The sequence below is a fragment of the Anguilla rostrata genome, chromosome 2 (assembly GCF_018555375.3).
Source record: "Anguilla rostrata isolate EN2019 chromosome 2, ASM1855537v3, whole genome shotgun sequence".
In the NCBI taxonomy this organism is placed as follows: Eukaryota; Metazoa; Chordata; class Actinopteri; order Anguilliformes; family Anguillidae; genus Anguilla; species Anguilla rostrata.
This window is the reverse complement of record NC_057934.1, coordinates 52,932,881-52,956,966: the sequence shown is the minus strand read 5'-3', so window position 1 is coordinate 52,956,966 and position 24,086 is coordinate 52,932,881. Positions and strand designations below refer to the sequence as shown.

The following is a 24,086-nucleotide window of genomic DNA, read 5'->3' as shown; positions in this document are numbered from 1 at the left end:
CCACAGCTTCAGCTCAGTACAAAGGGAAAACACTTTATACCCTGTCCAAATGCAGAGCCATTTTGGCCAGACACAGGGCAATCTAATTTCAAGTTACAGCCCAATGAGCAGGAAACCAAACAAATTTGATCTCAACACCCAAAAGGTGAGGACACAATAGCACTTTCAGGTAAACAATAAATGCTTATTACACTGCACAGTGCTGTACAGTCAGAGGACACGCCACCCCAATCAGACTTCATGCCTTATGCTTGCAATATCCAAGCACTGAAAATTTAACTGGGGTCTGGAAACTTCTTAGAATAATTGGGAGAGTTTCTTTTACATTTTAGAGACTGTCTAAGAGTGATCCAGCAACCCTGCCAGGAATAGAAATGAAAACACTCTGGTGATGATTTGCAAAAGTCATGCAACCCACTACAAACAGATCATAAAAAATGCATACCAGTATGCCTTTTCTGCAAATTAGTAGGCACTCAACAGTGTGAAATGTCTGATTGCTGAGTTCACCAAATAATTTGTGAAGAAAAAAGGAAACATTTATTCCTTGCTTTTATTTGTATGTGGAAATTAGAGACAGCTGTTGATAGAATGGAACTCATATCATATTACTTTGTAAAAAAGGACCCTTTGTTGTGATGGTAACTACTTTATCTTGTGGCTTATGTCTGCTCCTAATAATAATCTCTGTATATTTTTTAATATGGCCCCTAAGGTAATGTACTGCCAACACAACAACCTAGTGATTGACAACATCACATTTTTTTGAGATGACTCCATCCATTAGTCTCAGAATTGATGTGAATAACTCTCACATGATTCCCAACACCATTAGAAAAGATAATAAAATCAGTTCATGCCAATAAATGTCCTAATATTGATAACCAACCATTTATTTGATAATAGAGAATAAAATATTAGTCAGCAAAAGTTGATTTTGGTTGATTTACTCACTTTATTTTTATCAAAAAATATTTTTTGAAAGCAAAAATATATTTTAAAAGTTTTGAGATTAAATATTATTAATTGATAACAAAACTATTTGCATTGCAAACAAAACTGAATACTATTTTTGTTTGCATGTTAAAATCTTTGGTTGCATGTTGACATTTTTGTTGTATGTTGAAGACATGATGGGATCTGCGCAGAGGTGACAGAGATGCATCTTGATTGGCCAGTCTACTTTGGAGTGACAGTTTAGCTATACCCACTGCTCATTCCTAGACGTTACTGTCTAGTTATTGGCTTTATCCCATCAGGAATCTTCTAATGGTGCTGACAAAATGACATGCAGATATTTGCTTATGGGTGGCATATTATTATATGTTACTGTATGTAACAGTATAACAGTGAAAAGGACTACAGTAAAATGGACATTTTGAACCGAAGTTACTAATGCTAGGAACTGTGGTTGAACTACACATTAACTATTGCAATTCCTTATAAACTTACTAGCAAACGGATCACCTGAAAGAGTGTAAATCCACAATAATACGTCAGTATACTCTTGTTCTTTGTAGTTTATACAACATTCACATACATTAGGGTAAAATCCAGTGGGATTAAGTAAATCTGAGATACTGATTAAAATGTGTTTTAAGGTTTTTTTTTTCCCCCTGTGATTTTAAATCATGGTCCATCTTCAGTAAATATAATTCCCTTTTCAAATTATTCTCTTTCATTATGTATTGAATATCAATATCAGATCCATGACCCATTCTGGGCTGGACATGGCATATGTTACTAAAAGCTTCACATTTTTGTAGTTTCAACTACAAACAGTGTAAATGTTGATGTGGAAATGACCCATTGCACATGTTAGAAGAAGAAGAGCAATTAAAGAAAAGTTTCCTATTCAGCTATTTCAGATGACTGTTTTTGTCATTTGCTATTATATTTATTTGGATGAGGGGAGGGGATGTTTGCGGGACCATGCTTAATATTCTTTTATTTTAAATTGCATCTCCAAGTGTGCACCGTTAATGTAGCGAAGGCAATTTTCATTCTTACAGCTTGCGTTTTTAAAACTTTCTCTTCAGAATGCTTTCATGATGAATGAACAATCACAGATTGTTCCGCATCCCCTAAAATCCGAACATTACCAGTCTTTCTCAAGTTCATTTTAAAAACTGTAATGGTACAAATACTTGAATCTATATTTCCAAGTTGAAATGATCCATAGGGAAAAATATTGTTTCAGCATTAAGCACTCACTTCTCTAATGGAAGATGTTACAGTATGCTCATTGTTAGTTTCTACATTATCATTAGCTTCGGTGTCTTGGATCTTAATTTCTAGCTGAAACTATGTGAGGAAAGGAAAGCTGAAACCAGTGTTACACTTGACATCTAACAAAAATGGTGCAGCTGACAAATACCTTTCACAGTAATGGGAGCTGATTTCTTTGTGTTACTTCTATTTAATTGTGTTAACTTTTTTGCAGTTAGTTCTTCACTTATTTCAGTCCACTAAGAGTTTCCTTTCTGTATCAATCACACTTGAGCCCACTTTCCACATACACCTTTGTGAGCTAACAGTTTATATTAGTTTTGACTTGAGCCAGATTGAACTGCCACCCCATGTTTTATTATCCGGCGTTCTGTTCAAATCCCCTTTGGGGGCCGCTGGCCTCAAGGGATGACTCCGCCTCACACCACTGACTGTAGGAAAGACTACTGTCAACACTTGAAGAGAGGCTCTAAAAGCGATCATTCAGCATCAAGCTGTTCAGCTGTTTCTCAGACCAGGGAAATAGGACACAGGTTTCATCGGTGGACTGACTGGCACATTACTCCTGCCCCTTGTGTTATACACTGCCTGGCCAAAAAAAAGTTGCACAGTCTAATATTTCGTTGGGCCGCTTTTAGCTTTGATTACACGCGCATTCATTGTGGCATTGTTTCGACAACCTTATGCAACATCACAACATTTATTTCCATCCAGAATTGCAGTATCTTGTATTGACGACAGGAGAGTCAAACCACTCCGTAAAGCCTTCTCCAGCACATCCCAAAGACTTTCAATGGAGTTAAGGTCAGGACTCTGTGGTGGCCAATTGATGTGTGAAAATGATTCCTCATGCTCCCACAACCACTCTTTCACAATTTGAGCCCGATGAATCTTGGCATTGTCATCCTAGAATATGCCCGTGCCGTCAGGGAAGAAAAAATCCATTGATGGGATAACCTGGTCATTCAGTACATCCAGGTACTCAGTTGACTTCATTTTATTGCCGCATAACGTTGCTGAGCCTAGACCAGACCAATTGAAGCAACCCCAGATCATAACACTGCCTCCAGAGGCTTGTACAGTAAGCACTGTCCAAACGGAAACTTTTTTTTTTTTGGTCAGACAGTGTATATCCCCTGGAAAATGTATTCATGTTTTGCATTTAAACAAATTATTTACAGAAACCCATTATCATTTTAGGTAACTACTGAATACAAATATGAACCAGTGATTTAAGAATGTTGCTTTCTTCACATTACATTGGTGGGAATGAATCTACCCTTTCCATGTTATATGTTTAATATTGTAAACAACAGTTGTTTCTGATTGTATAATTGAGATTTTTATTCCTAGTGGGAGAGTAATATTGCCTTGCAAATGCATATTTTATGAGAATAAATAGTGACAAAGGGCCTGAAATTAGGAAGTGCAAGAGCAGCCTGATACAGAGAAAGGTCACTGGTAAATCCCTGGGCCATAGAGGATTGCATGGAATAAAAGGGACACTCGGGGAAAATGTTTCACCCGCTCTTTTGTGCAGTGTCCTTTATTCATGGCAAGACCATCTGAGATGGGAAAAGGTCTACTGCTTGATGAATTAGTCCAGATTTAATTCAGTGTTTCTTCTTTTGTGGAAATTAATTTTTATTCATGAACGAATTGCTTGGAAGGCATTGTAATGCATGTTTATATCTTTAGTGTTTGGCTAAGCCAAATGGTAATTTACTTGTAGCTGGTTGGTATTCTACACCTTGATATTCTCGTAATGAGTTCATATCAACCTTCACTTATTCTATCCTCATCACTAATGACGAAGAGTCAGGGACATAAATTAATAATATAACAAACTCAAAAGGGCATCTTTTCTTTATGAGCTTGAGTTTGAAGTTAATGCATATAAAGTCAAAATTGCATTACATAATGGCTTATACCAGTGTTTCAGCTGCATCTACAAATGCAGAATACAACTCAGACATCTATTGTACATTTGCCCCCAACAGTCACAGTTACAAAGCAAACTGCCAGTTTCTCAGTTTTGAACATTTTCAGGTGATATATTTACAGAATAGCACCTGCAAATGTTCTCAAACTGCCAGTTTGCTTTTCTTTTCTTGAAGTGGGAGAACTTGAAATTAGGAACCACACACTGATCTGATTTTTAAAAAATGAAGATGTCTTGCTGTGTCTGTAAAAGTCTTTATTGCACAAGTGTTCCCTTGCAGAATACAGGGATTCATTTTCATATAAGGTGAAAATGAAAACAGTGCTTACATGAAAATGAATACAAGCTGTTTTAAAGGGAATGCTCTTGAAAACAATGCTTAATAAATGCCACTGTATGATCAAATACTGACCTAGTGAATTTTTGCACTCAACTGCAAAACCCTGACCCTATTGCCGTATCATTTGTGGTGTAGAAATGCAGTGGGAAATCTAAGCAGGATGTTTCAGCATGAACTAAACGCCTGGCATGTGCTTCCCTGCAGTGGATGGCCTTTATAATGTCTTTATCTTCCATTCACCTCCTACAGCAGTATTTTTTAATAATGCACATTTTAATAGGTGAGCTATGATTCCTCTCTCTCTCTCTCTCTCTCTCTCTCTCTCTCTCTCTGATTACTGTTCTCTTACAACAGCGTGCTGTGGAGAAAACATAGTTATTCTTGATTAACACTGCAGGGTAAGATTGATTCTGAAAAACAGTAAATGACTTTTGTATGGACTTTTAAAAACAGGTTAATGAAAAGGCTCCTGTCATTGATTAGTGTGAACTGTGATACAAATTTGATGAGCCTTATGACTGTTGATCAGATTTGTGGAATCATGAAAATGAAGTATCTGAAATGTTCAGATACTTATTCAATCTAAAGTAGCCTGCTTGGCAGAGATGCAATTGATCTTGAAGAATTGCTCAGTTAATGCTACAGTATATAGCCAAAGAAAAAAAAGATATGATTTCTGGAGTCATTTTCATTTCTGATGTTTTAGTGGGATACATGCAATGGAATTTGTGCAGTGCACTGCTTCCTTGCGTAGTGTACCAACTACCATCATTTCATCCTACCGGTTCTAAAACCTACATAAACTGACTATAATTGTGCATTTCCAGGTGATGTGTTTTTGATGTCCTGACAGTTTTTCTGACAGTGGTCCTGCAGAGGAGTGCTTAACATTTCAAAGATTCCATAACTCCTGACATCTTTTTTGGCTCATTCAAGCTCATGAAACAGCAGGCGATCTGCATACAGTGTCCTTACACAACAAAGTGCTCAATTGAGACGCTTTCATTATACAGCACTGGGCTGCATCTTGTGAGTAAAGCACTAGATTCTACTGTACCAGTAGTTTTCTTCAGATTACTTGAAACTTGTCATGGGTCTCATTTAACTTCCAGTCACAGCTCAGTCAGGGAAATGTGCACATCACACCAATGGTGCAGTAGCACACTGTTTTGCTTCATTGTTGTCAAGGAGCTGGCATCCATAATTTGTAACACTGCCAATCAAAAAAGACAAGGTGGTGAATGGTGTATCTTCAAAAGGCCAGGGGTACAGATTCCCTTGGTCTCCCCCATAAATGACTTGTGTCACTTACAGAACATTTCCAGTGCATTTCTGATGGTGTGTTTATGGGTCCCTTTCAGTAAGGTTGACTGAATGATTGCCTGGACACTATAATCTGATATAGATGTACTGGCATGATAATGTTGCAGTTAAAGCTGCACAAGCAGGAACCATAGAGAGATGGTAACAGAACACTCACTGCAGGATGTCAAACAAGCAACGAGCGGAACACACAGAGCCTCCTGCCACAGGTATAGTGAGAAAGAGAACAGGATGCCAATTAATTTGTTAGTATGGTAATGAAAGCGAGCTTCAGCGCCTCCAAACAAAGGGGCCCCTTCAACGCTTGCCACCCTGCAGGATGTTTAATTAATGTGAGCATAGCTACGCTGGAGTGCTTATCTCAGTGAGTGTTTATTCTGTACACTTACTATGGTGCACATCATTACGATGCAAGCACTGGCAGAGGCAACTAATCAATAGTGCCCATGCCTTCTCCAGGTGTGTGTGCTGGGGGCTGTTCTCTCTGTCACTGTTGGAGATCCAGTCTCCCCCCCTCTGAGCTGCAGTATCTGCCTGTTCCCCAGTACACACCCATGCAGCAGTGGACTGGCCATTAGAACACACAGAGACATGCTCTGAATGCTTAATGCAGTGTTTACATTGGAATATATCACTGGCATGCAGTACGTATATTTTAAAACTTGCCTTGCTAAATTGTGTTAGTTGGATTTAATATTAATTGTTTGCGATGATGCCTTTGAAAAAATGCAGGATGCTGTCCAGGATATGAGAAACAAGTGATGTTGTGTTTTATTTGCCAGCTGCTGTACCACTTTATAGTCATCCCATGCCAAACAGCTGAAGCAAATAGAGGTTAGGCTTAGTTCATACTTGGGTGACTTCCAGTAGAAGCAGGTTACTGCTGAAAGCGATGACTGTGTGGGCCAACAGGGGGACCTCTTCTAGACAAATCTAATGCCCCTGAATTGTGATGGAGCACTACTGCATAGATGGTGCCATTCTTTAGATGAAGCATTTAGCTGCAGCTTTCTGACTCTGTGATGAATAGGTTCCATGGCCTGGTATATATAAAAAGAATAGGAGTTTTACATGGTGCCTGGTCGAACTCCAGGCTGGCTCTTTCCCTTTCCCTTTATGTCTGCCTGCTCATGAGACAAATATCATCGACTTTGTACATATCACCATAATTTTGGGTCCCAATTTGAAAGCATTGTGCATAATTGACATTTTTAAAAGCTGCATAACCCCATTTTAAGCAGTTTATAATCTACACCTGCAGCTGCGTGGCGTCTTTATTGAAACTTAGCCTTGGTGCCACTGCAGTGCAATGTTGCCGATTGTGCTTAGTCAGCTGTTAACCTCAGAAGAGTTAGAGCCCCCACATTCTCACAGCATCATCCCTCTTGTAATCAGGTTCTATAGTAACCGAGGGGAACCAGGTGTGGTGCATTTGCCTGGACTTGTGCTATACATCTTTTTCAATAGACACCTCCGTTCCACCAGATTTATTATCAGGTCTACTTATTGCATGGATTTTTTTTGCCCAGTGCAATAACCGTAGCAAGGACACTACTGTAACTCAATTCATCCAATGCATATGGCATTTAGCCTTGAATATTCTTTAGAATATCATTTAGCATGTTGAGTAAAATCTGTTCTGTACCCTAACTAGGCACAGAGTTCTACATCTCTTAAAAGGATTAGAATAAAAATGATGCTATGCAGCCACTGGACTGTAGTCTTCTTGTCTGATAATAACACTTATAAGAACAATTTAGCGTCTGATGTTTATAAGTAGCGGAAAATAGAAGCCTTGGTCTGAGATCACCTCTTTATTTGTCACAAGTAACACGTGACCTGCTCTCTTTGCCAATTCTTTTTCTTTCAACAGCCTCTACTGTATCACTGTTCTAATGTACTATTCTTAGAAGTGCATTATTGAATGCAAGTTCCCACTTGTAATGTATCTTGCTCAGTGGTATCATATTCTATGAACTATTTTCACAAATGTTTCTTTACTGCATTGTATGCAGTGTATGGAGATGGCACCATTTTGTCAATTAGAAAAAAAAAACCTTACAGTAAAAATCTGTTCTGACATCATACTATCCTACATACCTCTGAAAGGATTGTTTAGGAGGTAACAGAGGTGAGTAGTGAAAGGAGAGGAGAAGATAAATCTATTGAGTGCAACAATGTAATCTTTCACTGTCTGAAATGCTTGTAAAATGATGCTTGCTTCCCTCTATGGTCCCGTTAAGAGCTGTGCTGTGTAATTACCAGATTGCTTGACATAGATGACCTTTCTTGCTCTTTATCATCCTGAAGCACCAGGGAGAACAGAGTTCTAAAAAAAAGTTAAAAAAAAAAAAAGTGGTGTGGCCTAGTCCTTTTACATGAAAAAGAGTAAAATATTGACAAGGAATTCCTTTTCAACTCTCCAGATGGTATAACCTTCCATAGCACAATCAGGGTGTGACTACATACTGTAGGAAGCAAAATATGCCAGAAAGAAAAGCTGATGAAAGTTAAGCCCCTCAGTCTGCAATTCATGACATTATCTTGTGATAACAAAGCATAGCATATCTTCAGTGTTTCAATTAAGGTTGTATAGAGGTATACACAGAGAGATTATACAGGTATAGCAGGGGAGGTGAAAATAAGTGCCCTTGTCCATTATGCACATCAGTCAGCAGTATAGTGTAATGGTTAAAGACCTTGCTTGTAACCTAGAGGTTGTCAGATAAGACACCGCCATTGTACCCTTTAACAAGCCAGTTTTTTCATCAGCTTTTAACATTAAATAAAGAAGACTAATATTTGTCAGGGTTGAGGCGCATAGAAGGGACTTTCAAATCTTCAACACATATGACCATTGCACAGCTACAAGAACATACTATGCAAAATTGGGTTTAACATATAAACTGTCTGCAACTCCCTTCACAAGGGAGCTGACATTCTTACAAAAGTTTACTACAGGCCAGCTATGAAATGTTATACATTACGCATTACGATTGCTGATTTTATTCTATTTTATTCTCATTTCTCTTTATTGTTTTGGTCTTGCTGTATTTATTTTGTATTCTTATATTCTTTTTTGTTTGCTTCTGTTTATTTTTAATGCAAAGGGCATTGTGTTTCATTTTATGTATGAAAGATGCTATATAAATAAAGTTTATTATTATACCTATTATTATTTAGAGACATGGCTTACAAATCAGTGCCGACTGTAGCCAGAATTCCCACAGGGAAAAGCTTAATTGGCCATACAGCCAACCGTGGAAGGAGGGTTTTAGTTGACAGAGTATTCCCAGACTCAGAAGACAATACCAGCTCTATTGGGCATCTGAAATCTCACTGCAACAGCTGTCAAAGATATGGTACATTGGCAGCTCTGCTCAGCTGGTAGACTGAAATATCAAATGAAGCGCCAGCTAGTTTATAATTGCAGTTGGGCATTCCAACTTTGATAATAAATACAAAAAGGAATCATGCAAACAAACAAACAGGTTTGTAAATCAGTCACTTTCTGAGAAATCTGTTACAATTTCAAAAGATGTAACATAGCAAATTATGGAATTGAATGTCTATGGCGATTGTAGATGATTAAAGCCTGTGCCATATTCTATAAGAAACCTTGTTGATTTTTTAAAAGGTGATTGGTTTCTGAGAGATGAGTCTCTGGAAGATATGGTTGTACTTGAAGGAGATATGATATTTTTAGTTTAAATAATTTGTACCATTTGCATATTTGTATATTTCACACCTCTTTACACTTTAGCTCCTGAAGACTAAATATTTATCTTGAAGATTGTGCGGCAACAGCCTGAGCACATAAATATGCTCTTGTATTAATTTTCTGAAATTGTTTTGTTGTAATCATTAGATCAACCATAAACAAATCTGAATAAAAATGTCTCATCATTCCAGAAAAATATAGAAATATGAGCCAGCATAAATATTTCCTACTCATTGGGTGATATGGATTTATCATGATTATATAATCTATTGACTTTAGAATGATACAATGATATAGAAATATGCACTTATGCCTTAGTATCATTACAGATATCAAATTAGTTAAATTCTGTCAATAAATGGCATCAGGAAATACTATTGGTTTGTAAACAAGGATGGTTAGAAAATACTGGGTCTAATTTGTGCTCATCTAGGTAAGGCACTGTTCTAGCGCTTGGTTGGACCCCACTGTCCTGGATTCAATTCTCACTATGCCAGTGGCAACTGTGGCTGCTAGCCCCACAAGCATAATTGGTGGTAGCGTCGATTTAGAGAGGGTGCAGGTTCAGTCGTCCGAGATCTGTGTCTCATCACTCACTAGCCACCGCTACTAAATGCATGCCTGCAGTCTGCATCTTAAAGCTGCACATTAATTGTTTTTCTCCAGTTCATGTCTGTGCGAGCTTCTCATTTTTAACAAATAATAAACTTTTGAAAATCCAGAATATTCAATTATCACATGAAGCTATATGAATATTTCATAAATGCTTTAAATACTGCTGTAGACTTGGACAGTCCATTGCAATGAAATCATTTGTGTTTTCCCATTGACTGCTGGCAATAGAGGGTTCTCCTGTGACTGTGTCATGAGGTCAGACCCAGAGAGGAAACACATTAACTCCACTTTGCTGTGAACCGGGGAACAGGGCTCACAGCCTACCTTTTATTTTTGCAGTGAGGAGGTTGTATGAAACCCTGATACATAATCAATGGTAATGGATCAAAGTGCACAACCTCTGTAGGTGTGTTATAATGGCATCAACAGCCTACTCGGGTGCTGCCTTTCACCTTTGCCACCTTGCCTTTGCCTCTTCATGTCATTGGTCTACTCCACATGTTATTTTTTAATGATGTGGACTTGATTCAGCTTAAACTTGCTTTTAATAAGACCTGAGTAGGCAATTCTCCTTTTTCAATTTTTAAAGGTGGCAAGGTCCCAAATGAATGGTCTAACAGGCTGAAGGGTTTTATTCTAATGATCATTTATAATTCTATAACTGGAAAGTTAGGTTTGGTATTTTATGTTTTTCCTGAATTATATAATAATTTGCATTTTTGGAAGGAAATCTGGAAAATTAGTGAAAAAATGGTTTTGAGATTAGCATGTTTTGCATAAATTGCATAAATTGCATTTGAAGCCATAGAGTAATTAGACAGCTTGCTATAGACAGGAAGCCTGGCCAACTGTAGCCTACTCTTTAAAGGCATGAATAATTACATTTTCAATGTATTTCATTTGTGGTGTAGAAGTGCCTAATTGGTTATATCATAAAACGAATCCAAGCCTCAATCAGTAAAATTTCAAAACTTTGGGACAGCAAAGTTAGCATACCTTTTTTTTATAAAGCCAAAGCGGTTCACTAACAGTAGTTGCACTGTAACCCTGAACAACATCTAATTTTAAATATTTGTAAACATTTATATATGTATTTGTGATGACCTGCCCTCCCATCTATCCATTTTGCTTGATTCTGTTTTCTAGGAACCCAACAGTGGCCAGGGCGGGCGCAGAGCCATCATGGTAGGAATTCATATTCCATGTAGTTGAGTTTATTTCCCCAGGCCTCTGGAACCTGTCTGTGTTTGTGGTGGATGTGCAGTCCAGATCAAATGACTGAGAACCTATGTGTTTGTGTGTCTTGGGTTCTTGGCTATAAAATTGCCAGGCAGTGTTGTATATTTTTTTCCCCACAGCCTGCACCCAGAGACTGCTCTGCTGTACTCACGTCCTTGCACAGCCTTGTTCCTGGAGCTGGTCTGTCATTTCCGTTATTGGTCAAGAAGATTGCTGCTAAGGCATGGATAAAGGCAGCTTTGAATGATGTTACTTCTTGTTAATTAAAGAAGACATCAGATAAATCTGTGCTTATCCTTGCTAGCAATGCAGTGAAGGTTTTCACTTGAGAAGATCATCCAAGGAGGACTCCAACAGTATGTCAAAGGACCCTGTGTTTGATAGCAGGATGGGAGGGGCAGTGGTTAAAATGAACTAAGGATGACTGAAGAATTGCACTTTTCCATAGAGGCTGTTATTTAATGGTAAAACGTCCACACTTTCGAAACACAATCAACCTTTTAGGAGGATTTTCTATTGCAGAATATTGATTTATAATTTTATTTAAAGCAGTCTCATCTGAGCAGCAGAAATAATAATTCTTGAAACAATGTGCTTTGCCTAGGTTGTCCAACTCAATAAACATATTGTAAACACTGTAAGTAGCTATTTACAAGCATCTTGGATTTTATAATATGTATTATAGTACTAAATAGTACTGAGTAATAACTGAAAAATCCTTCTGCAATGCAGTTTGGGTACAAGCCATTCAGCGTCTTACATGACAGTAGTTGTTTTTGGCAAGGTCAAGCATGTCTCTCTAAAGCCTTTTCAATGGTCATAAGATTCTAGAGCAGGCTAATCTTTTTCTTGAATATCTGTTTTAGAACTGTTCTTGTATTTTATTCTCAGTGGTAGTTGGTGTTACATTCCACATTTCATCCTAGTCTCTTGAGAAAGCTAGAGAAAAAATGTTTGTATGAAATTGGAAGGAAGTTCACGTTTTAAGATTAGTAGTTATATATAGCTTTGGCTAATGATATTTCACATCACTCAAAATACACTTCAAATTTGTAAGATTTGGCATTATTCTCACATCCTGGTCATTTCTTTGCATACTGCTCATCATCAGAAAAACACAAAATGATTCTTCTGTCCATCAACTGTTAAAATAAAAGGATGCTGTTTTAAGCAAAACACTTGTAGCATTTACAATACTACAATAAGATCAGTTTATATTCATAATTTAGGTAGAAATAAAGTGCCACAAATGCAATCTTGGTGAGAATGTGAAAATGAAGTTGTTCCCCTTTAAGTTGAAATGAAATACTGAGAGATGTATAACAGGATAAGCTATACATGGATCATAAATGCCTTGACCACAAGTGTGCAAAGCCTATGGGTGATATGCAGCACTACTAAAGTTCAACGAGGCAAAAAGTAAGCAGTTTACTTTCAAATCTACAAATGTCTAAATTGCTAATTGTAAATAATAATATATAATCAAATATTTTACTAAAAATGAACTATTTTGATGAATGAGTCACTTTTGCATAATTTTAAAATGGGAATATACTGTACTATATTTTCATCGGTATAGGAGTCTAAGATATCTAGAGGTCAAAAAATATATCCAAAACCTATATGAAAATGAATACAATGCTTTTTGTCCATCACAAAGCATATAAATGTACCCCTTATTATGATTTTAGATGAAACATTGATATCACATTGAAATGCCTAGATACTATGTATTTTCCCTTTACAAATGACATATTCACAATTAACACAGAAATTGTTTAGTGATTTCCCTGCAACAGATGATGCCCATGGATACAGAAATCATTGTCACAGTGCAGTGTGTTTTGTTTTTGTCTTTCTTACACAAACAGGCTATCAAAAAGCTATAATTGACTGCATTTCAAGTCCTACATTGCCTGTTAACAGTAGACCAGGCTGGCAAATGCTTACGGGTCATACACCATAGCTGTGCTCAATGGTCCAACTGAGAAACGTGGTGACCCCTGTTAAAGTCACTTATATAGCACTATAGTCCATCAGCACACATTTGTCATTTCAGGGCAGACAGAAATATATACCTTCATCAATTTAAGTCCTGTCTAAATGGCATTTCCTTACTGCTCAAATGATTTGTGCCCCATTTCTTTCTTGAGGGCTGATGTTCATTGCAAGCCAGCCTTTTGGTGTCTATATGTCAATCAATCAACCAGAGTCTGTTAAAAACGTGCATGGAGGACCAAACCAACTCAGGCCGCCATTAAGGAGTAGAGGGATGCATTATGTGGAAGTGTCTTCATATTTCCTGATTTTAAAAGCCATCTTACGTGATTTCTGAAATTATCTTTGTTTTTGTTTGTTTAGCTTTTTTGTTCAGGATAAGAGCAGGCTATTTTTTCCAGAGTAATCACGCAAAGTTGAATGCTCTTGAATAGAGACTTCATATACAAAGCCAGGGTTAAAAGGAAGACTTCTTAAAATTACCAAATAAGTCATTCTTTTGATAGAGGGGTTCTCAGTTCTACAATATGCTCTATAGGGTATTATGACCCAGATTTGTATAGAGTAAAATGCATACTCATTTAAACATTATGAGCACCATAATTCGGTCAGGCTGTTTCAACAGAAAATGCTCTGTCAGTGCTGGCTACAGTAGCCTACAGTATTTGTTTTAGGCCAAAAAAAAAATGCTGTTATGGCATTTAGTATGGGAATTAAACTGTAACTTTCATTGTCAGTTGCTAAATGCCAAGTGTCAGGATAGATGCCCTGTGCCAAAGACCTTCCCTTTGTCTAGGGGTGGAGAGAGAAGGGCAGCTTTGCTGTATTGTGTGTGTTGCTGTCAACAGACCCAGTAGGGCAAGTGAAATCCAGTTACTGACACCTCCCGCACTGCGGCATGGAACAAGCAGGCCCACGCAGCCCACGCCACGCTTCACACGTGGCTTCAGTAATTAAATGGTATGGGCTCGTATTTTTGTGATGGAGAGGGAAACTGACAACAGGGTAAAGGTCCACCTTGCAGTGGATCTGGGTCGTCACATGATTGCTTCAGTCTTTGCTTATCTCTGGAGCCGGCTGTGGTCCAACCCTGAAGGCTTTTCATTAATTTTTGCACAAACACCTACAGACTGCAATCAGGCTTGTTTATGCCATGCCATCTTGATAGCTGTTCGGCAACCTACTTTTATTAATGTGAACAGACCCGGGGTTTTCTACAGTGACATTGCTGTATTCCAAACAGCTCTTAGCCTATACATCAACAAATGGGAGTGGTGTCAAATGTGCAAATTAATGATTTCACAGCCAGGCAGTATTTTGCTGTAAATATTTAGTTATCATCATTACACAGTATATCTTTGTCCAGGGTGTGGGTTCAATTCTTGAACGTGCTGGAGGGATGAAACATTAACATGCTCCTTGAAATTTTTGATGTTATTTTTTGATAACAAATCACTCACTGTTTTATGGCAGTTCAACACATATACATTCATCAGTATAGTCGTATACATTGACATACATCTGTCATCCTGAAAGCCTAAAAATATTATAATATGATTTGTAAATTATATGGGCTACCTCTGAACATATTAAAACCAGTATGTGCATAGCTATAGTTTTTGTTAGGGAAAGGCTCTTGCATGCATTATGCTATGGTTAAATTATAAAATAAAAAAAATGGCTTAGCCTTATTATGTGGAATGTTTAATTATTTAAATAGATTTAGATGGTTTATCAATAGTTTATTTGTGTGTGTATATGTGTGTGACTATGAAAACTTAAATGTGATCATTGGATTCTTTATGAATGCAAAGTTTTGGTTCTCCCTTAATTGCAGTGTTTTTGGCCCCTGTGAAAAGCCAAGGGAACAGTTGTGCATTGCAGCTAATTCACAGCAACATTCATGAGCCCCTCGGGTGACGTAAGAGAACACAACACCGGAGGCTACACAGCTGTTCATGCAAATGTTCACTGATGACCTTGTTTGTTTGCTTTTTCTTTTCATTTTCTCAAGGAAACACCACATAGACACTTGATTTTGTGGAAGTTTTACACAAAGAGAGCAACTCTGCCCATAGTAATGTACCAGACGGCAGCTTAAAAAAAGAAACGTGTGGTGCATTTGATAGAAAGGGGCTTTGATTGGCCATTCACATAATATCAGGCTACCTGAATACCCATATCATCCAGTGAAATTTCATTTCAACTGCTATGGAAATTTACGTAATGATTTTACATTTACTGTGCATGTTTTTCTCACATGCTATTTTTATTTATTTATTTATTTTGGTAATTCCTGCTAAAATGTTTCATTTGTGAAGACGCCCAGTAAATGTCAGAGTACTGAGTCATTGGGATGCCATCTGGTTATGATTATGCAGAATGGTATGGGTGTCGTTGTCAAGATGTATTGACAGTGTTAATAGGATGGGGAAACGGATGTGGATATCTATAGGTACTCCGTTTGAACCTGATCTGAGTGTACCCTTTATGCCCTTTTTCTGAAGTTAAAATGGTCATGAGTATTACAGAGACATGTCTGGAATGACTGTGGTAGGTCAATTAACATACAAACTGCCAGCACCACCACTATTGTGTTAATGATATTTAGACATAAATAGCCTGAGGCAGCAATTCGACCTCTAAAAATGGAAGCCATTGGCTATTTCTTTGTCATCATTTACAAAATAAAGTCTTCCATCCTTCCCTTTTCTGAGGAAATATGTCCTACGGTGTTCATAAAGTTTTGGGTTCCAGTCATAACAAATTTAATATAAAGGTTACAATGCAAGGGAAAAAAAATCTGCTTCCCAAATTATTCCTATTGACCTTACAGGGTAGGACAACAAATAGTCCCTCATGAAGAAGTTTTGAATAATTTAGTGTGATGTTATTTTTGTTTTGGCAGAATAAACACAGAGGACATCTGATATTATTACTGAAACCACTCTATGGTACACTGCTACCATTTTTCTAGAAGCTGCAAGCCAACTGTGAGAATACTCTTAGGGCTCAAGCATACCAAGCGTGTAATGCCTACTGTAAAACCAAGACTGCCTTTTAGGAACTGGATTTGACAGCTAACCATTCCTTTGTGTTCTCCCCTGTTTTACTTTTCCAACAAAAACAGAGGGTACTGTAATTGGTCATTCTTACAAGTTGTAGCTTATTCATTTCTACTAGGCTTTCTCTCATACACAACCTATTTCCTTCACCATCACAATTTGCAGAGCTGGTCCTGCATTTAGGAAGATGACAGAGTGTTTGTGTTTGACAGGCTGTTACCGAGGCAAGCTCCAAAGGGATTGACTTAACACAGCCTTTTCAAAAACCAGCTAGTTGGTCCCTAGATCAAAGCAGAATTATTGAACGGGGCAATACGTCTTATTGATTAAACCATAGCTGAGAGGTTGTGTGTGTGTGTTTCGAATGGTGAATTTTGAAGCTGCAATATCAAAATATGTGTATGTTAGTATGCTTTATATTACACAGTCAGCTCATGTTGTATTTTTAAATTCAGTTCATATCCTTACTGCAGTCACTGACTGAATTTTCAGTGCCTTTTTTGCCTAATTTTATGCTGTAAACATTGAGTACAATGCTAGAATTGATACCATGTTTTTAGGTCTCTTTTGTACTTCCAATAAGTGTAGTCATGCTGTGATACTTTTAAACATATATCAATTATTACATTTATATGTCAGTGGTAGTTCCTCTTGAGTTGCAAGTATGTCAGAATGAATTAAGTGTTCCAAGGGCCTTATAGGATCAGTGCCTACCAGTCTCTACACATGTTGGCTTGTAAGACTGCATAGAAAATGTATTTTGCATTCATGGAATAGCAAATGAGCTCATTAAAATGTGTTCGTTATTTTCATGTAAACAAAGCAGTCACAACCTACAAGTTCACATTTTTAACAAACACTGTGAAAGCTGTGGCCTTGTCTATACCACAAAAAAGGTGGCTAAATACAGAATGTATTTTCATTTGTTCACAGGACAGAAATCCCACAGTTGTCAAACTGTGGCATTATCCAGCCAACCTCTATGACCTCACTGTTTGTCTCTCAAGAGAAGTAAAAAAGCTGCTGCCATAGAAACAGCATAGTTCTTGATGAAATGACTGTACATATGAAAATCTTCTCCCACGTACAGGAGTACGTAACTGATGCAAATGGATGTTAAACCGGTGTCCCCCCTGCATTTTTAAATGACTACAGCTGCAGACACCATATTAACATGGCACTGCTCTTGGATGTGAATACTCCATTTATCAATTTCTTGTTTATAAAAGCATCCTGGCCAGCTCAGAATAGCTGCCATTCATCACCGTTCTGAAACACAATGGATGCAATAAAGAGCCCGCTTGCTCTCTGACAAAGATATCACAGCCAACTGTCGCTTTCTCGCAAGCTTTACCGTCGGTCTGTGCTATCTCAAAACAATCTATTGCAGTTTCTGTCTGCCAAATCCACTTTACAAAGACAACATCATTTGAATGGAATGCAAATTAATATACTGTGGTCAAATTAACTTACAATAGTTGCACAATAAATGCATTTAATGAAATAGGTGGATTATGATCTGGTATGACTTGGGGAAAAGAAAAAATAAATCAATTGGCTTGCTTCAGGCATGCATTTTTGAAAGTTCTCCCCTCAGTAATATTCAGCAGTTATATTTATGAGGAAAAAATGGTGCTTGTTCTAGGTTAGGATAAATAATACATGCTCTGTGTCAGTGTGATGGTTACCATGCCTTTTATCTTCGCTTTGTGAGTTCAATTTGAAATGGTTGGATGTTGCGACTTTCAGGGTCACATTCATAAAACATTTGCCATCGTGGTAAGTTTATGACTTGGTTTTGGGAGAAAAAATGTAACCATGTGCATGTTTGCTGGAAGGCACCATGGTAATACAACCAGTCCAATTACAGAATATCACTTGAGGTCTGTAAGTGCTTCAGTCTTAGTTTATGCAAAGGTAAATCTGATTACATCCTTAAAAGTACTTCAAATCTGACATGGTGGGTAATTGTCAAAATAACTGTATGTTTCTTGCAGTTGATTATTTGTATTTATCCTCCTCTGTATCTGTGTTTGTTGTTCTCCTGATGTGGGGCTGCATTCATAGTTGTGCGTGGTGTGAATATAGCAGAGCAGCCCACTATTTCCTCTCTAGAAAAGGGGGACCAGTGTGACTGGGCATGTTCTCACACTATAAGAAACAAGCCATTTTTTCTCCAGGTTACTGGGGTGCAAAATGCAGGCATAAGAATTAGAGTGTATAGATAAAATATTTACTCAAAAGATAGAAGAACTGACAAGAGTAGACTCTTGCGTGGGTTAAACTGTCTCAGTGTTGAAGTAGGTGATATAGGATGCTGCAGCCTCTTAGATGGCTTTCATTTCTCACATGTTCGAACAGTAATGACATACTCTGCAGGAGGTAATGTAGGGCCCTGTTCAGGAACATCATGAGACAGCCTTGGATCCCATTTCCTTCTTTCTTTTTCTTGTCTTGTGTCCAGTCCATCTATTTATCAATTTACCTCTCACTTCCTTACCCTTTTTCTCTCTCTCACACCGTGAGTGTGTGCACACACAGAAATACACATACTGTATATGCTAAAAAGTATTCATAATAAACCCACTAACTTTTTATATTATTTTATAAGATCTGTATGTTTCTTTTCTATTGTGGAGTAATACTCTTTAATTTGATTTATTCACAGGTAGCCACCAACACAACTACAATCACCTGGTTCTAGCTAGCCCAACTCGTACACCTAAAAATGGTAAGGAAATTTATATGGTAAGGAAGTAATAACAAATAGATGTTCAGTTTTTCACAATAAGCTGACTTTGGAGCTGCTTTGCAAAATATGTGTATACCAGTTTATCACATGGGAACTGATACATGAATGCGTATAGTGCAATGTGAATGGAACCACTTAGGCAGTGAGCTGGTATTTACTGTAGATGACATCAGTCATCAATTTAGAGTCAAATGATAAAGTCCTCTTTTCACATGGTGAATTCTACTAATGCACCAACAAACTGGTTTGAAAAGTTGTGGCTTCTTTGGCCCGTTACTACAATTAAAATGAAATAAAGAACTGCACATATTAAACAGTTAAGATGCATGTGTCTAACTCAGTCTGAGGTGCTTGTGTTAGTCGTGACTGGTGAGGGCATTTTCATGACTGAGATGGTTCATTGGTCACCACAAATTCAGGTCAGACATGTCATGTATATGCCCATGATTTATTTATTTTTATTTTTTTTCACGGTCCTGGTGGACATTCAGAATTTCCTGATGATCACAAATGGCAAAGTTATTTAATGATTAGTGGACAAAAGCAAAAAGGCAAAGTGTTGTTTCAATTGCTAATATGTTGTACACATTTCATTTCAGTTTGTCTAAATTAACATTTCAAGTAGACAGAAGTAGCCAATCAATGTTGGGAATGTACAGTACCTAAAATTAGAAAAAAAGCAATCTGCCAACTTTCTAATCAACATTTTTTAATGTTACTCAGCATTCATTTCCATCTTGGCTGTTGTGCTGAACAAAAGTACTTCAAATGTGATCAGTGATATAAATCCAAAACATTAACCTCATCCAGAAACAGATATAGTTAAACACAATATACAGTAGAGCTGAAACAAGAGTCAGGTATTTCAAAATTTCCATCACAAGTGCAGGTCTTTTTAGGAGGTTATAAGAACAGTCTTGTGAATAAATAATAAAAAAATATACTTTTTAGGTCCTGAAGAGAATTACTCATAAGAAATAAGTGTGATAATCATATCAGTTCCAGAAAAAAGCTCAATTACTGCCACTGCTCCTTATTCAGGCTCATATTCGAAGTGAAGGTTTTTCTGAGCGTAAATTATTAGATTGGCACACCTTAAAGCAATGATACACTTTTCACTGTCCATCTTCATCTGTCTAATGAAAAACAATTGCCCTCGAGTCAAGTTAGTGTTCTGAAAAGGTCACACTAATTCTGACCCATTCCACCATTTTCATGCTTGGATAAGATGCTGAGGTGCAATACATTTCCGCATTGCACATTTTCTATGCTGTCATTTTGAGATCAGTTTAACTCTTTTTGCCTCAAGCTGTGTAAGACATGGCCCTTTTAAGTAAATCATTTTAGTCTTTTAACTCATAAGCCATGACACATGAACAGACCTTTCTTATTATACATATGTATCAGTATCTGAAGGCTTCCACTAACTTTATCTGTATTGTCAAGTTGGCATGCTCTTCCCCAGTATGCAATTAAACCATAATAGTGTGCACAACACACCCATAGCCTCATCAATGTCATATCTAAATTGTATTTAAAACTGAGCAAATATTTTAACATTAAATACTAATCATCCGTTCACTTTACATGTAGACACTAGCGTTTATTATCACATACGGTAGGTGGGAATATGTTTGCAAATTTACGTGTGAAGCATAAACAGTAAGAATGTGTATCCATTCTAAACCACTAATGCCCGTCCACAGTCACTTTAGCAACTGTTTGATGCAGACTTTTTAGACTTTGACAGTAGCAGAAGACAGAAGAAAGTAAGAACTGACAGAATAAAGTAAGAACTGGTAATTCAGAATGTCTATTGAAGATAGGCTTAACTGTAACTCATGTTTCCCATATGAAAGTACAGAACTTGCTGAATTATGTCCTGTAATCAATTAAATAATTAAATTACACCAAATAATTTAGATGTCTTCAGAGCTCAGTGTACACAGTCATACTTGAGTATCAAATTTTTACATTGTAAAAAATATTTCTGCATATTATCATTTCTAAAATATACTGCAGACGGTGTCACTGTCTGAATACTTACACACTCCACTATAGGAGCTGCATATTGTTTGGGACAAAGTCATATTTTTTCTTTGTTTGGCTCAGTACTCCACAATTTTAGATTTGTAATCAAATGCTCGCCTTTATTAAATGGTATTTTTATACATTTTGGTTTCACCATGTAGAACATTACTTTTTTATGGTGAGAATTCTTTGGTCATGAACTGTAGAGGTCTTCCTTGACCCACCAGGCCCATTGTGATTACCTGAGCTCACCAATCAATCAGCCAGCCATTATTTGAATATCTGCTTATCCTGGGCCGGGTCACAGGGGTGCTGGTACTTATCCCAGCATTCATTGGATGAGAAGCAGGAATATACCCTGGAGACAGGAATACATCCTAGACAGACCACCAGTCTATCACAGGGTACACACTATTCACTCACTGTTCATTCACACACTCATACCTATGGGCAGTTTAGAGTCTCCAGTTGGCCTACCTGCATGTCTTTGGACTGTGGTAGGAAACTGTGGGTTTCCTCTGGGTACTCCAGACACAGGGAGAACATGCAAACTCCACGCAGAAAGGCTCAGGCCGGATTCGAACCCGGGGCCTTCTTCCTGTGACTTTCATTGACACATGTCTGGTCCTTCTGCAGTAACAGACTCCAAACTCAATCAAAAGCCTAGAATCCAGGCTAGATACTGAAAACTGTTATTTTACATTACATGATTTGTGCACTAAAGTAGTAATTGAAAACATCTGATTAATCAGAAAAATCTGTGAAGCCATTTGTCCCAGACATTGAAATGGGTGGGGGTGGTGGGGGGGGGGGTGTCATTGACCAATTGTCTGGTCACAGATATAAAATATGTCTTTGTCCCAAACATTATGGAGCTAGGCGTCTTAGTTTCAGTGAGGGCAAATCTGAATGCTAAAGCATACAATCACATTATAGACAATAATGTGCTTCCCAAATAGTTTGGGGAAGGACCTTTCCTGTTTCAGCCTGACAATGCCCCTGGGCACATAGTGTGGAGGAACCTGACTAGCCTGCACATAGCCCTGTCCTCAACCCCATCCATCACCTTTGGGATCAATTGGAAAGCCAACTATGAGCCAGGCCTAATTGCCAAATCAGTGCCTTACCTCACTAATGCGCTTCTGGCCGAATGGAAGCAAATTACAGTAACAATACTCCAACGTCTAGTATAAAGCCTTCCCAGAAGAGTGGAGGTTGTTATAGCAGCAAAGGGTGGACACAACTCCCCATTCATGCCTACAATTTTTGAGATGTTGGATGTCAAGTGTACACATACTATTGGCCAAAATATAAAAAATATTGGACAAAATTTAACCAGAGAAGATCATAATAATGCCAATGATGCTGTTCTCCATTTGGAATCTATAGCCTACAGATGATGTGGATAGCGTGGCCCATACATTAACTTCATTGTGCTTCCTAACAGTATAGTCTCCAGACAAAACCATAACCATGATTGTTTGTCAGTCTCATTGATATTGAGCACTACCATGAGCTTAATTTGCATGAGCTTGAACTTTTAATTACATATTTGAAATATTCCTCAGATTCGAAGTTTGATTATCAAACCAAAAAGTGGCAGTTCTGAAATACAAAATTCATAGAAAATATGACCAGGAAATTATTCCATTGTGTGACAGCTCTATGTTGTAGTAGTATGAATGATTTCATGGAGATAAAGAATGCCAAATAGCTAGAATATCTGGTAAACTCAAAATATATCACAGACCATTTTATTACTGATCTTTTTTATACTTTTTTTTCACTTGGATTCTTTAGCCCACAGAGCAGTGAGACATGGTAAGTAATACACATATACTCCTTAGTACATGTGTATTCTCCTTCCCCACCCAGAAACTTTTGACGTTTCAGTGCAGGTTGTTATTTATCAGTAATGAGGATCAAGGGCACCAGAGTAAGGCATGTATTGACTTTATTTCCCTGTGCAGAATGAATGCGTCAGACAGAGCAGGCAATGGTGCATAACTCGCTCTTTCTCCCTACCTCACTTCTGTCCCTCATGTTCCTTTGTGTTGTATGTTCCCATCCTTTCTGCTGCAGTAGTCACCTAGCCCTATTTTTGTACAATGAGGTCTGCGCTTCATCAGAGACCTGGTGCCGCTCCCCCCCGACTTTGCCGTGGCATGACGGACGGCCGTTCACGCAGGGCCTGGAAACTGTACAGCGCCTCTCGTTGGCAATGCATCACATTGCACCAGTCGCACCGCCTCAGCTGCTGAGCAAAGACGCAGCGAGGGCACACATACAGGACTGATTATTGGCAAAGGGATTGTCCTGAAAGATAAATCTATCTTGGTGTGCAGAAGGGGTGGTGGACTACTGCTGCCTTGCCATTGTTTAGTCTTCCCCTAACGAACTTTGACTGCACAGAGACACCCTGACTCCCCCTCCCACCCAACCTCCCACCTCTCCTGGGCACCTCTGTGCTCCGCAATGTTTTTTTTTCCCCGGCAGTTGATTGCGCTCTGATTGCCGTTTGCTGCTATCTCTGTTCTGTTTCCCCGCAGAGAGCTCTCGGATGAACAGTATTCTTACCTCGCAGACAGAACCCTACGACCTGTCTTTCTCCCGCTCCTTCCAGAGCCTCTCCCACTTGCCCCCTTCCTACGAGTCAGCCGTCAAAGCTGATTTAAACAAATATTCCTCTCTCAAGAGACTAAGTAGGTGAAACTTCATTACATTGACCATGCCATATTCTGTATGCTTAATAGTTGGGATTCAAGCATTATATCATCTGTGGGTATAGCAGTAGAGCCAAAAGGTTACATGTGATGCTTTTTTCCATAATA

At 38.0% G+C, this 24,086-nt stretch overlaps 1 protein-coding gene across 3 annotated transcripts in view; it reads left to right on the top strand.

Annotated features, from left to right (window-relative positions):
• The window catches only part of LOC135248424 (protein shisa-6), an 89,103-nt gene that overhangs the window by 50,784 nt on the left and 14,233 nt on the right, over positions 1 to 24,086 (top strand). The window contains exons 5-8 of one of the 3 annotated variants that reach the window (XM_064323063.1): positions 11,317 to 11,355; positions 19,141 to 19,203; positions 23,056 to 23,076; positions 23,805 to 23,957. In XM_064323063.1, the coding sequence (XP_064179133.1) occupies positions 11,317 to 11,355; positions 19,141 to 19,203; positions 23,056 to 23,076; positions 23,805 to 23,957 (276 nt within the window). The remainder of the gene's footprint in view (positions 1 to 11,316; positions 11,356 to 19,140; positions 19,204 to 23,055; positions 23,077 to 23,804; positions 23,958 to 24,086) is intronic. The other 2 variants (XM_064323065.1, XM_064323066.1) reach the window with 2 other exon arrangements.